A 14,023-nucleotide genomic window follows, 5' to 3' on the forward strand; every position below is an offset into this window, starting at 1 on the left:
AAATTTTTATTAATATACATACATGCAAAAATAAATACAAGATCGGGACTTAGCCCGTGATACAACTGATACATGACGCTTCTATACTAAATGTCTAATGTATATCTCTACAGTCTAACTAACCACCTGACATTTACGTGACTTGGAAATTCGCCCCTCCTTCTTTACGAAATGTCTGTAAAATACATGATTATTAATTATAAGAAATTAGCCGTTAAGGCGCTTCGCAAGATTGCAAGAAATAGGAATTTGCGAAATAATAAATCTTACGTATTATATCTATCTAGCAAGTTAGAGTATTTGAGCTGTTCCTCCTTGAAAAGCTTTCTCTTCTTTTTTGTGTCCTCTCGACTTGCCATACCGAAGTCAATCAGATAGACGCCACCGTCATCGTTAATTAAGATGTTTTCCTCCCGAATGTCATTGTGGAGGATGCCATGCTTGTGGATCGCTTCTAATCCCTTAATAGCCCTTATTTTTTGCTGTTTCTTTATTTTTTGGTCGCTCAACGAAGTGCCGACAATAGTCATGCTGATAACGAAGCTCATACCTCCTCCATAATATCCATAACAGACCAACTTGGGGATATACTTGCCTTGAATATCAGCGAGGTCTTTATAAATCTCAACTTCTTTCTGCATTTCTTCCAGGACATACGAAGGGACCTTCGATAAGTCTGCACTCTTCAGAGCAATCATATCTCCACGAAATTCGCATAGGAGGGTTTTTCCACTTCGTCCTTCACCTAATATGCTCTTGAACTTGAAGTCTGAGAAGCTATAATTGTTCTGCTTAACAGAAGTGTTAGAAGATGATTGTTGATTCACAAAGGTACTGGAAGATTGTTGTTGATTTAATAAGGAGTTGGACGATGACTTTGAGTGTGACCGAAGAGTATGTGAATCATTGTCCCCTTGAACCGGTACTACTACTTGAGGTTTAGGAGACTTAGGATTCTCTTTCGCCTGTCGAGTTAGATATGCATACGCCTTGAGTACCGGTGGAAATTCAGATTTCAGTGGAAGGGTTTTTGAGATCCAAAGCTTTGCATGCTCTCGGCGTAGAAACCAGTGATTATCATAGGTGGTGAGAATACCATATCTAAGTTCGTTTCCTCCCATATAATTGTAGATTTGCTGAATTACATCCCCGCCTTTACTCGTCTGATAAAATTCGGGAAATATTTCTTCGCCCATATCTTCTAAAACATGCTTTCTTTTAGCCTCAATCACTAAGATCAATGAACCCACGAGATGACAGTTGAAATCTGGTTGCGGTTGTCAGTAGATTTTCTTGAATATACGTAGTCTGGTCCTGTAAGATCATTCAATACCATACATATATTGAAATTTATGGCATTACGAACATCCTCTTCATCGACTATAACAAATCTATCATCAAATCTCGGCCTCTCAAATATCGGCTGTTGGTCGAAGTGGAATTGATTCACTTTATCAAAAAAGTCGTCCCAAAGTTGCACACTTGCCGGCGGGTCACCTACAGCCTTAGTAGTGGTCTTCAAGGTAACGCAGTCTGGAAAATATGTTATAGGTGGTGGAATACACGACAACGCCTCTTCCAAGCTGAGAACTGGAAACGAATATGTGTTATTATTACTAGGGCAAATGACGAAAAATTAGCCGTTAAGGCGCTTTGCACAGACTATACCAGACACTTACGTGGCAATTTTACAATGACATGGATATGCTCCTCAGAGGTGAGTCTGGAAAATATTTCGAAATCTTTTTTGTTGCAAGGGGTCAGATTGCTTAAGAGATCGTCGCGATCATCAGGAATTTCCTTTTTCCATAGCTTAAGCCCGTCTGCGGGAAAATTGTCAAACTTGGGTGCTTTTTTCGCCTTAATAGCGTCCTTGAGGTGTCCAACAAGCTGGTCCTTATTAATATCGACAGGAAAAGCGTTCGCTAGAGTATTTCCTTTAACGAGGCAAAGCAAAGTGATAAACATGTTTCAGCTTTTATAGTATTTTTGGTGAAATATTATTGGTGCAAACTAGCATAAGTGAGGATGAATTTTATTTGCGAAAAAAATACTGAGGGAGCTGTGTAATTTTGTCGTACTTTGATTTGGTGATCACTTCTGGATCGGATTCCACCCTGAAGATCATTCCAGCATTTGAGACGATAAATTCGTTCTCCGCAATAGTTACCGCAACCCATTTACCCAATAATTCACTACATTCATGATCAGCGATAGGCAAACGATATTCAGAAAAAGAGAGCTAGATATAAATTGTTGCTTTATTTCTTTTTCCAAGAAGAGAAAAGGGTTTTTTCTTTATGATCTCCATTGTATATAGATTAGATCTGTCACTATTCCTTAAAAATAAGGAAAGCGCTCTAAAACTAACCCATGATATGTTTTCGTGTTTCTTCTGGATCATTAGTTAAAATAGAGTCGGGTTTTGTTAGATTTACTTACCTGACCGGAGGAGGAAACTGTTACCGAAGTCACATGATTTGGATCGTTACTGATGGTAACGGTTTTCCAAGTCTTTCCAAATTTTCCGACTCATGATTAGTCTTTAATTTATTTTTTATATTTAATTCACTCTTTTTTACGTACATAAATTTTTTTTATGACAATATCGAAAATAATAAAATCTTTTATTTATAGCTATGAATTATTACAAAATGATACCATTTCATGCTAACAATTTTCTATTTTACAAAACCAGAATTTGTCTTGGCAGTCACATCAGTACATGTATTATTATTTACAGTGAATATAAGATTCTCATCACTACGAAAACGTTCAAGTGACATAAATTTTTCATTAAAATCTTCAAGGCCGTTGAAATTAATTTCAAGGGTATGAGAAACCTTGGGACACATAACCAGCTTAGGCTTAATGTCTATCAATTTATTGACTACGCCAACGGCAGTAAAGTTAAAGCGTAATACTTGAGTTATTTTGACACTGAACCCACACATTTTTTCACCAATAAGCCATTTACTAGTGTGATTCCCAGGTTCAAATTGAACCTGATCAGGAGACCTTTTTCCATATTCATACGTCCAATAATCCCCGGTAATACAAGAACCCCCAGTTTTCAAGCGCCATTCGTCTGATATAATCTTGGTACTTTCAGATTTTTTCATTAGGAATCCGACCTTTGATGATGCCCCAAGATCTAGACTACTTTGCTTCTCAGTACCTACTAAACTTTCAACAGTACGATTTTTCATTTTTGGAGAGTAATATTCTAGCTCATATAGTGGACTTCTGTTATTAGTTGCATCTGTAATCGGAAAAAAGCTAATTGTAACAGATTCAAGATAATAACCACTACCTAAATTGGAAAGTTGCTTCCAATTTTGATTAAGCAATTGACCTGCTCTACATTCAGATATATCAGCACTGATTAAAAGCATTCGATTAGATTCATCATCATTATAAATATTTGCATGGAAATGAACACGGATACCAAATATTTGAACGTGACCTTCACTTTCAACAGATGCTCCAGAAGAAACTTTAATGACTTTTCTCCTTTTAATATCACTGCTACGGCCACCATCATCGCCACCACCACCACCACCACCGCCATCATCATCACTATCACCATCACCATAATCTTTATCATCATCTTCATCTTCATCATTTTCTCCCTTTCCAAATCTTTGTCTTTTCTTATCATTTGACTTATTTCCACCAGCTCTACCGGGTCCTCCTGAAGTACTACCACCGCCACTGTTACTTTTGCAATCGGCTGTTTCTATCATTTCGTATACAACTTTAAATTCACCATCATATATTCCCCCAAGTTGCTCTAGAGTTGATTCGCTTAAGGGCGCTGTTACCCAACAGGTAATGCACGGAAAGTTATAATCTCCATGAAAGCTGGGACCGATATAATATACTGGTTGCGATTTCAGTACACGGTCAATACAATCTTTCTTATCAACGAGTAATTTATGTAACTGTTCAACTTCAACGTGCTTATCAGCTGAGGGTCCGTAAGAAATGGTCGCATCTACTGTGAAAAATTTCGAGGAAACAGTAGGATTTACACTACTTTTAATACTAGGCGGGCAAAGACGAATTCTATTATAGATAATGTCATTGGCATCATGTTTTTCTGTTTTTGCCATTTTTTCAAGTGAGATCGCTTCATTATGTTTTTTTTCTCTCTCTAACGTTAGATCAATTAGATCTGTATCTTTTAAATTTCTGTTAAGCATGCGATGACGAAAGTCTTGCCAGATAAACTTTTCTTTCGACTCTGATAATTCGATCGATAAGTTTTTCCAATGATCGCTTTCTATGTTGTTATATGGCGAAATTGCAAGTTTAATGAACTTAGAAAATGAGTCCAAAAAATATTCTTTTAAAACCTTTGTGCATTTGATTTGAAATGTATTAGATATATTAACAATTGTACCCTCTAAGCAAGTATTATTATCATTGTAGATAATTTTATCACCAACAACGATCTTGTTTTCACTAACACATTTCTTGAAGGTAAAACGACCAGAAGGTGGATCGATGACAATATAGTGTTCCCCAGTATCAAAACACTCAGAGATAAGCTTTGTTGAAGGCAACTCTTCACCTCCTAGAAACGTCTTAATGTTGACGAAAGAATTAGATTCTATGAGGGCTAGTTTGTCACTTAGCGTGCCAAGGGGAAGATCTATCTTTATAATATTGAGTCCGTCTTCGCCAAAACCAATGTTTCTTTTCTTGATTGTTTCCACGAGATTTCTGACTGTCTCATTTTCTTTAATTTTGATTTTAAAAATGTCTTCGTAAGAATAATCGTCTACAAACAAGCAGTTTATAAGAATTGTAGCCATTTTTTGTTGTATAAAATCAAAAAGCCTGGTGGAGGAACTGGTGGTGCTCTGTGCTCCAGGATAAAAATAAATCACAGAACAATCTGGAAATTTACGTTTAAACTTATGTCATATAATGATCTATTACATTTTCATTGGTAATACATTATCAGAATTGCTGAATTTTGATCACGTGCGCGTTACAACAATTTGTAACGCAGATATGAAAATACTTTTATTAAAAGTGAAAAAAATTTTCGATGCAAATGAATTTTCAGTAAAAAACCGAAGATAGCGAATTAAATGTATGATGCTATCTAGTATAGTAAAAGAGTGTGTGGGTGAGAATCAATAGAAGTTCTATCTATATTCCCCCAAACATACAAAATATTATTTCTCGAAAGAGAACTTCTCTGAGATTAAGAAGTTTCGAACCTATAGTATAATTACGAAAGTATTAGCAATGAGGTAAAAAAAAATAATACAATAATGATTTACACTTACCATCACGATTCATTTTCACATAATTCCATTCCGCCTCATACACAAGATATTTATTGCTTAATTTTTTCTGCGTTATCGCCAGTACGATACTGCGCAAAGTTTTAAGAATTTGGCACGTGAAGATGCTTATATAAGATAAATTTTTTGATGCACCAGACTTTTGCTGTGCCATTGCATGTGACGAGATTCATGTGAGTAATTTCACTGCGTCTATTGTACGCGTGATGACGGTCAGTGATTTTCTCGGCGAAGATCAGAATGCCGATACATAGCAAGAAGAGTAATATATCCGTTTTATTTTGGAACATCTATAGAGACAGAAAAATCGATTAACATCGTAATGACATGTCTCAAGAAGTTAGCCGAGCAATAAACAACTTACTTTATTATTACTTTGCGGAAAATACGAGTTCGCTTGATTGTTAATATCAATGATGCAAATAATGGTAAGTTAGATTGGTTTTATTAGTTTTATTTGATTTTTATTTTACTTGCATGAGGCGGATAAAAAGATTCACTAATTAGGACATCATCTTTTTATATAATTTACAGGATCGATTTTGGAATACGCTTTTGGGGAAATTACGTTAATATGATTGCATCACGAAAATCTGATCAACCACCTCTCCTTAATTTAACAATAAAAGAATTTAACGCTATCCATATTTAAAGATCATCAAGGGGCCTTTCTTTAACAATATACGTAAGAATTTTGAGAATATGCGAGAAGGTTTGAGAATAAATTATTATGCGCAGTTTCTTGTTCCCGTGATACATGAATGATACTGTGCATTTATCGGGTTCTTGGATCAATGATTTTGTTACAATAAACTTGATCGAAAAAAATATTAGCATACATGCTTCCCACAACCCCATAACTAGTAAATTTGGTCTTTGCTTTACTGATTGTACAAGAAAAAAGTACATAATACAGGCTACATGATGACACTACTTAAACTAAAAATTTTCATGTGAACGACTGCTAGCCTTCCGTGATACTAATACATTTTTCGAAATCCTAAATGAAAAAAATTGTCTATTAGCTTGTTTCTTCCTTGCAAATGCATAACACAACCGAAAGTAAATCCATCTTAACTGGATAAATATCTTGTCCGGAAGTAATATTTTTTTTTCGCCAGCATTTTTTCATACTGCTTATTATCTTTCGTCACTGCGCTGGGTGATAGTCTCTCACATGACTGGTCTAAGCCACAATTGCGAACTTTAGTTTATTGCTTGAAGTGTTGCAGGTAAGACAATATTCCAACTTATCTTGAGAATAGAACTTCGCTAATTCAGGATCATAAGGGAACTGATTCCCATCTTCGCAGTACCACTTGCCATGTAATCCATAATTCCCATGTATTCTATCGCAAATAGGACATGGTGAGCTCCGCGGCTGAGGTGATGTAAAATTATAATTATCAATCCCTCTAAAACTATTTCCGAATTTCAAGTATGGGAAGTGCTCTAAGACAGATTTGATAATCAATTCTGGATCGGGTTTGGTTTCATAAGTGATAGGCCCTTTTTCTTCACATTGCTCACCGGAGGAGGGAAAAGATAAATTGGATACTTTGTTTTCTGGCTTTGAATTTATGAGGCGATCTTCTGATAATTGCCATGGCTCATACCCAGTTTCTTTTTTATATTTTTTGTATAAGCTGGACTGAATCCTATCTGTCAAAACACTTGGTAACCCAGTTAATTTGGCATGCCAATCCAGGTATTCGGGAGTTAATATTTTATTGGATTTGCTCATGTTTCCTTTTTCTATGATCACAGATCAATTTAAATCCCCGGATAGAAAGCTGTCTAATATTTCTTATCATATTTCCAAAAAAATAGTTAGATCATCTCCCGCAAGGTAATGAGACTATGCAGTTATCTCAATTTCGCGCTGTTCACATTTAATAAAGTAAGATCCGGATTTATACATACCATCTATACCTTCCTCATCATCATGATCTAACTTGCATAATGGGCATAATGTCTCGTCATTAATTCCATAATAATCAAAATCTTCACTACTAAATTCTCTATATAAATTAGGATATTGATCCAATGTCTTGTTGCGAAAATAGGAACGGTCATGGACTAGAGTCTCGGGTTGAGGAATAGGTGGCACCACCTTTACCTTGGCATCCAATTTTTTCGAGCTGGAGGAATCACCTGAAGAATTGGAGACATGAGTTAATGGAATAGGCGCAGTTGGAATGCTTACCTCAGCCCGCGTTGCTGAAACCAATACATTATCCTGATCATTCGAAATATCCTCTTCGAAATCGATAATAGTGCCATCCCGATCATCTGGTAATTCAGTGTTTGGATTCTTGGAGAAATAATCAACAATAGTTTGAATTTGACTATCAGATAATTCCGATATAGAATTCGCACTATACGTTGTGATATACTTAATTTTATCAATTCCTATTTTCTCAAATAATTTGTATATGTCTCTTGCTCTCTGAGTTTGTTTTAGTAATGTATTACGTTTAGTACCAGGACGAAGGAGTTTAATAAGATTGTCATAAATCATACCTTTCGCTTTTTTCTCGCCAATTTTATACTCGGTCATAAACTCTGTGGTCTTTTTATTGAATTCTACAATATAGGAACACCAACACAATAATTCTTTTTGGTTAGCTAGAATTGCTTCATCTTTCGCATCCCATGCTTCTTGGATTAAGCAGGCTAGATTTTGTAATATATTTGGGGGATTATCCATATCAGATTTTTCGTGACGGGCCGTCATGGAAATTTCAGTCATATGATTTTTCTCAGGTGCCGAAGTGGCTGTGAAATCAAACACATCCTGTACAATATTCTCCGCTTCCCTCTTCTTATGTGATTGAGATTTTTCGTCCTTTATTACAGAAGAGGTGGTCTCATTTGAAACACCAGATAAGTCCTGGGTAGCTGATTCATGCAACAATTTCTTTTCCCTATTCCTCTGCCTAAACCCATCACTAACGCTTTTCTTAAATGTCTCATCTAAGAAAGTGTCCATTGACTCGATGTCCGCGTTATCAGCTACATGCTGGTCTATTACAAGATCAGGTATATCATTCGAAGCGAAGCGTCTCTCGGGCTTAGCTGAAGATATATCTTCTTCAACAGAGCATGAGTTCTGCACATTAGTAACATGCTGGGGTTGCTGAGGCCTCGTGAGGTTGGAGGAATCGAAATCATGTCTTAATTTGGCTAATTCGGCTTTAAGCTCAGCATTTTCGGCTGAAATATCTGCACTATTTTTCTCCAATTCCTCGATTCTGACCTTGTGTTCGGCATTCTCAGCATCACGCCTGGCATTCTCCTCAATAATCCGTTTCAATTTCGCATTCTCATTCTTAAGCTCAGCATTCTCGCCCTTAAGCTCGTCTTTTTCAGCTTCAAGGTTGGCAATGCGTTGTTCCAATAATTCAAGGTTTGACGACATGATTGATAATACTTTTATGGAAGATATGTAATATTCAAAAGTCTGTTAGTATATATTTAATTCTGCTAAAAAATTTGAGTGACGGGCCGTCACGGAAAATTGCCAAGAAAATTTTTTATTAATACATGCAAAAATAAATACATAGCTCGGGACGTAGCCCGTGATACAACTGATACATGACGTCTATGCTAATGTCTAACCCTACAGTCTAACTAACCACCTTACATTTACGTGACTTGGAAATTCGCCCCTCCTTCTTTACGAAATGTCTGTAAAATACATGATTATTAATTATAAGAAACTAGGATTACAGGAAATCACAATACAGTAATTTGCGAAATAGTTAGACTCTTACACAATATATCCATCTAGCAATTGAGATAATTTGAGCTGTTCCTCCTCGAAAAGCTTTCTCTTCTTTTTTGTATCCTCCCGGCTTGCCATCCCGAAGTCAATTAGGTATAGGGCACCTTTATCGTTAATTAAGATATTTTCCTCCCGAATATCATTGTGGAGGATACCATGCTTGTGGATTGCTTCTAATCCCTTAATAGCCCTTGACTTTTGATGTTCCGTTATTTTTTGGTCGCTCAACATACTACCAACAATGGTTAAGCCGATAACGAAGCTCATGCCTCCTCCATAATATCCATAACAGACCAGCTTTGGGATATACTTGCCTTGAATATCAGCTAGATCTTTATACATCTCTACTTCTTTCTGCATTTCTTCCAGGACATACGATGGGGCCTTCGATAAGTCTACACTCTTCAAAGCAATCGTTTCGCCACGAAACTCGCATAGAAGTGTTTTACCACTTCGACCTTCACCTAGTATGCTCTTAAACTTGAAGTCTGCGAAGCTAAACTTTTGCTGGTTTACTGGGACGTTAGAAGATGATTGTTGATTCGAAAAGGTGCTGGAAGCCTGATTAGTTAATGAAGAGCTGGATGATGATTTTGAGTTTGATCGAAGAGTACGTGAATTATTATCCCCTTGAGCCGGCACTAGTACTTGAGGTTTAGGAGAGTTGGGATTCTCTTTCGCCTGTCGAGTTAGATAAGCATATGCCTTGAGAACTGGTGGAGATTCGGATTGTAGTGGAAGGGTTTTTGAGATCCAGAGCTTCGTGTGTTCTCGGCATAGAAACCAGTGATTATCATAAGTGGTAAGAATACCGTGTCTAAGTTCGTTTCCTCCCATATAATTATAGATTTGTTGAATTACATCCTTGCCCTTACTCGTATTATAAAACTCGGGAAATGTCTGTTCACCCATGTCTTCTAAAACATGCTTTCTTTTTGCCTCAATCACCAAGATCAACGAACCCACGAGATGACAGGTGAAATCCGGTATGCCAGGAGAAGTAGGTGGACGTTTTGAAAAATTATAATCTGATCCTATAAGCTTATTTAACATCAAACAAATGTTGATAGATATAGCAACGCGAACATCCTCTTCATTGACTATCTCTATATCTTGGTTAAATTGTGGCCTCTCGAATATCGGTTGTTGGTCGAAGCGGAATTGATTCACTTTATCGAAAAAGTCGCCCCATAGTTGTACACTTGTCGGCGGGTCACCATTAACCTTTGTAGTGGTCTTCGATCTAGTACAGTCCGGAGAATATGTTATGGGTGGTGGAATACACGACAACGCCTCTTCCAAGCTGAGAACTGGAAACGAATATGTGTTATTATTACTAGGACAAATGACGAAAAATTAGCCGTTAAGGCGCTTTGCACAGACTATACCAGACACTTACGTGGCAATTTTACAATAACATGGATATGTTCTTCGGGAGGTGAGTCTGGGAAATATTTCGAAATCTTTCTTATTGCCAACAGCTCGTCACTGTCCTGGAGTATTAGATTTCTTAATTGATCGTCCTGATCGCCAGGGATCGTCACCTTCCATAGCCTGAGCTTGTCTGCAGGAAAATTGTCGAACTCTGGTGCCTTTTCTGCCTTAATAACTTTTTTGAGGTGGCCTACAAGCTGGTCCTTATTAATATCGACAGGAAAAGCACTAGCGGTCGTATTTCCTTTGACGAGACATAGTAAAGTGATAGACATGTTTTCAGCTTATATAGTATTTTTTTGCGAAATGTTATTGGCTCAAAGTGTGGTATGTGAGGACAAGAGTTAAAAGAATTTTATTTGCGAAAAAATACTGAGTGAGTACTATATGTGAGAAATTATTCTGTTTCACAAGCCTGCCGTATGATCAGCCACATTGCATCATAGGACAACAATCGCCTAATCACTGCGCCTCCCTACTCTTTCTCACTTATCACCTGACGTTTTTTATATAGGCTAGACTGGTTCGGATAAAAAATGTTAGATTTATAGTCCTGATATTTCATTGCACGTGACCCTTTCTCATATACGTTCGATAAGATAATACTTTATTTATGAAATAAAAACGTTGCCGGTAGCCGGCCTACAATACATAAAAATGCGACTATATCGCTATTACATGATGTTTTAAATAAATACATAAATATTAATTCTATCATTAGGGGGTGGCTCGGGGAAGAGCGTAGAAATCAACTCATGTGGAGGCATTCCTGTTTCGTTTAGACGTTCCCCATGAACAAATTTTTCAATTTGCTTTTCAATTGATGTAACTCCCTCAGTATCATTGATCTTCCAGAGTAAAAACTCGGCAGGAGGAACCTTTTCAAATAAATGTGGCCACCTTTCTCTAATCATAATCCTTAACTGATCAACTGTTTCGTTGGTAGAGATTTTAAGCGTAGTAACACTTCCTTCTGATAAATTTGATCTTTGAGCTACCCCGCTAGGTGAAAGAAGACAATTGAGAGTAATAATAGTATCAGGAACCTCAGTCTTATCGGTCATCTTGCTTTCCTAAATACAAGGCTCATGGTGAGAAAAAAACTCGCTCCCATTCATAACTGGTCCCAGAGGGACCCTCTCTGGCATATACATACCTTATTTTGCGTTATTTTACGGGAAAGTTTTTTGCGGAAAGTTGGCTGAACTTCCACATACCCCTACACGCTTTATATCTTGCTGGGAAAAAAGATAAGGAGATAAGAATAGTGATTAGCATTGTCGTATGATGCCAAGAGTTCTATGAAGGCACATGTAAATGGAATCTTCATACCTTTTCACATGGAGATCTACCGGAGAGACGCAAAGGTAGTTAGTTCTTGTAGATCTCGAAATTCCAAAGTCCTCAGCCTTTCATAACATATGCTTTTGCCGTCAGTATTTACTTTTGGAGTTGGTCCTGTGTTGCAACTAGACCTCCTTTCACATTTTCTCACATTTGTTCGGGAAAAAAATATAGGTACTGGTTAGTATGTTTTCTTTTTCGAATATATATGCAAAAATTAATATGTCGCACAAGACCTGACTGATGATCCACTTATTTTGTCGCACAATTTGTGGCTCAGCAAAATCTTCCGAGCTGATGATCACTGCTCCGGACTGATTAGTGTTGTTAATCCGGCACGAAAACTATTATCGCAAAATGCTTCGAAAAATGATGAAACTCGAAAAAAAAATCCAAGCCGATTAACAATACTAGGACTGATATTACCTAAATTTACCTAAATGTAAGACGGTTTACGGTTATCATCCATTTTCCTCCTCCGGTCGAGAATCTTGTATGTACCGATTGGGGACTTATAAATAGCAAATCTTTGCTGTTGTGATATAAAGTCTAAGCATGCTTGCAAGAGTAGTTTAGACGTTGTACCTTTTTCTACTTGAATAAGCATTATTACCAATACATCAAGAGGTAAATCTGGTGGAAAAATATATTCAAAATCCATTAAAGCGAAATGCTTATTTTTTGGCGTTAACCCTTTAATGAATACTTCTTTAAGATGATTTTTACAGAGTTTGATAACATCGTTACATCTCTTTATCTTCGAGTAATAATCCACTATTGAGTCTTCATCTTGAAGCAATGATCCACACCGGAACTTATCAACCTCATCTGCATTATTTTCTACCTTGATCTCATCTGTATCTTTACCATCCGGCCATATTCCCATCGAAGTTCCTCGGCACTATACGGTAATTCTATTAGGCTTAAAATTTGTGGGAGGTAAAAAGCATTGGATTGTATGAATACATGGAATAATGATGCTGGATTTCTTATGCCGGGCAGACTATATACAAATTTCTTAAGTATTTTTTCTCTCCAATGCCTAATTGCCTTTGTCTTCCAATAGATTTTGATTTCGCAAAAAAGATCTTCCCAGTCTTCCCACTCTGGTGTAAATTTGGGAATTCCTTCATTGCCCCATTCATACCTTTCCCCATATTCTTTGATAAATTCATTATAGGCCTCATTCGCATCATCAAACATTTTGCTAATATTGTAGATCAATTATACTTAATAAAAAATAAAGTACTGTTAGCGTGCATAGCTTCTTTTCAGTATATGCGAAAATTATGTTGCACATGACCTGACTGATGATCCACTTATTTTTCTGTTGCACAGGAGTGGCCCAGCAAATTCTTCTTTCGAGCGAAGTGATCTGGGTTGATGATCAGTATTCCGGATTCGGCCCTTAAGGCGCTTCGCTAAATTTTCCGCATTAAATATATTACTTTATTATAGCAATCATGGCAAATAATGATCCCGAAACAGTTGCTCAATTATATGGAGTGTTTTTATATAAGAAGAAGGATATAATAGCTATTCAGAAAAAACTCGGTATTAGTGGGAATGCAAATCAGTTGGTAGTACCTCCAGTTTCTGAGCTCATGGGGAAAACACTTGCCGATTCTTACGAGCTGTTGTTAGAATTGGTAGGGGATTTAATACCGATTCAGGAGAAACTCATCATTGATGGTAATCCCATTCTAGAAGAGGCACTCCGAAGCAATAAAGCTTCTACGGATATTCCATTTGGTGAAATATTTAATTTGTTTATGTGTTTGGAAGAGGATATAATAGCAATTCAGGATAAACTCGACATTGTTGGCTATTCTAATCAAGAAAGGGCGGAAGAAGTTGATGAAAATATGAGAGCATATCTCCGGAAGCTTAAGGAGTTTCATGGTCCCTTAGAGGATGATCCAGGTGTGATATTTCCGAAATATGGTGAAATGGGTGTAAAGAAAATTATGTTTACTGGAGAGAGGCTTCCATTATTTCCGAAGCTCTCTCCTCAACAATTGCATGAAATATTCGTTAAAAATCCATCTAGTGCTGGTCAATGCCCATGTCTAGAACAAGTTAGCTAATCTATATTTTTTATCACAGACTATAACCCAACAAAAAATCATCTGAGCTG

At 36.9% G+C, this 14,023-nt stretch overlaps 7 protein-coding genes across 7 annotated transcripts; 1 reads left to right on the plus strand and 6 right to left on the minus strand.

Annotated features, from left to right (window-relative positions):
* Positions 1–114: 114 nt before the first annotated feature.
* Positions 115–1,196, minus strand: OCT59_021903 (uncharacterized protein; the record flags this gene model as incomplete). Its single annotated transcript, XM_025319432.2, has 2 exons — positions 115–175; positions 271–1,196. 2 exons carry the CDS (start codon positions 1,194–1,196, stop codon positions 115–117), a joined length of 987 nt encoding a protein of 328 aa, XP_025173902.2.
* A 41-nt stretch (positions 1,197–1,237) lies between these two features.
* Positions 1,238–1,700, minus strand: OCT59_021904 (uncharacterized protein; the record flags this gene model as incomplete). Its single annotated transcript, XM_066146827.1, has 2 exons — positions 1,238–1,616; positions 1,693–1,700. 2 exons carry the CDS (start codon positions 1,698–1,700, stop codon positions 1,238–1,240), a joined length of 387 nt encoding a protein of 128 aa, XP_066005928.1.
* A 981-nt stretch (positions 1,701–2,681) lies between these two features.
* On the minus strand, positions 2,682–4,820 carry OCT59_021905 (uncharacterized protein; the record flags this gene model as incomplete). Its single annotated transcript, XM_025330546.2, has 1 exon — positions 2,682–4,820. The coding sequence occupies one exon, from the start codon at positions 4,818–4,820 to the stop codon at positions 2,682–2,684; it is 2,139 nt and encodes a 712-aa protein (XP_025173900.2).
* A 1,687-nt stretch (positions 4,821–6,507) lies between these two features.
* Positions 6,508–7,065, minus strand: OCT59_021906 (uncharacterized protein; the record flags this gene model as incomplete). The annotated part of the gene is made up of 1 exon (XM_066146828.1): positions 6,508–7,065. The coding sequence occupies one exon, from the start codon at positions 7,063–7,065 to the stop codon at positions 6,508–6,510; it is 558 nt and encodes a 185-aa protein (XP_066005929.1).
* Positions 7,066–7,179: 114 nt separating this feature from the next.
* OCT59_021907 (uncharacterized protein) lies at positions 7,180–8,742 on the minus strand (the record flags this gene model as incomplete). Its single annotated transcript, XM_025326899.2, has 1 exon — positions 7,180–8,742. The coding sequence occupies one exon, from the start codon at positions 8,740–8,742 to the stop codon at positions 7,180–7,182; it is 1,563 nt and encodes a 520-aa protein (XP_025173898.2).
* A 60-nt stretch (positions 8,743–8,802) lies between these two features.
* OCT59_021908 (uncharacterized protein) lies at positions 8,803–13,089 on the minus strand (the record flags this gene model as incomplete). Its single annotated transcript, XM_066146829.1, has 9 exons — positions 8,803–9,011; positions 9,098–10,418; positions 10,508–10,601; positions 11,241–11,615; positions 11,699–11,761; positions 11,875–11,890; positions 12,313–12,322; positions 12,388–12,787; positions 12,853–13,089. The coding sequence occupies 9 exons, from the start codon at positions 13,087–13,089 to the stop codon at positions 8,951–8,953; spliced, it is 2,577 nt and encodes an 858-aa protein (XP_066005930.1). The 3' UTR covers positions 8,803–8,950.
* A 260-nt stretch (positions 13,090–13,349) lies between these two features.
* Positions 13,350–13,973, plus strand: OCT59_021909 (uncharacterized protein; the record flags this gene model as incomplete). The annotated part of the gene is made up of 1 exon (XM_025326898.1): positions 13,350–13,973. The coding sequence occupies one exon, from the start codon at positions 13,350–13,352 to the stop codon at positions 13,971–13,973; it is 624 nt and encodes a 207-aa protein (XP_025173896.1).
* Positions 13,974–14,023: the final 50 nt, after the last annotated feature.

The sequence above is a fragment of the Rhizophagus irregularis genome, chromosome 30 (assembly GCF_026210795.1).
Source record: "Rhizophagus irregularis chromosome 30, complete sequence".
Lineage (NCBI taxonomy): Eukaryota > Fungi > Glomeromycota > Glomeromycetes > Glomerales > Glomeraceae > Rhizophagus > Rhizophagus irregularis.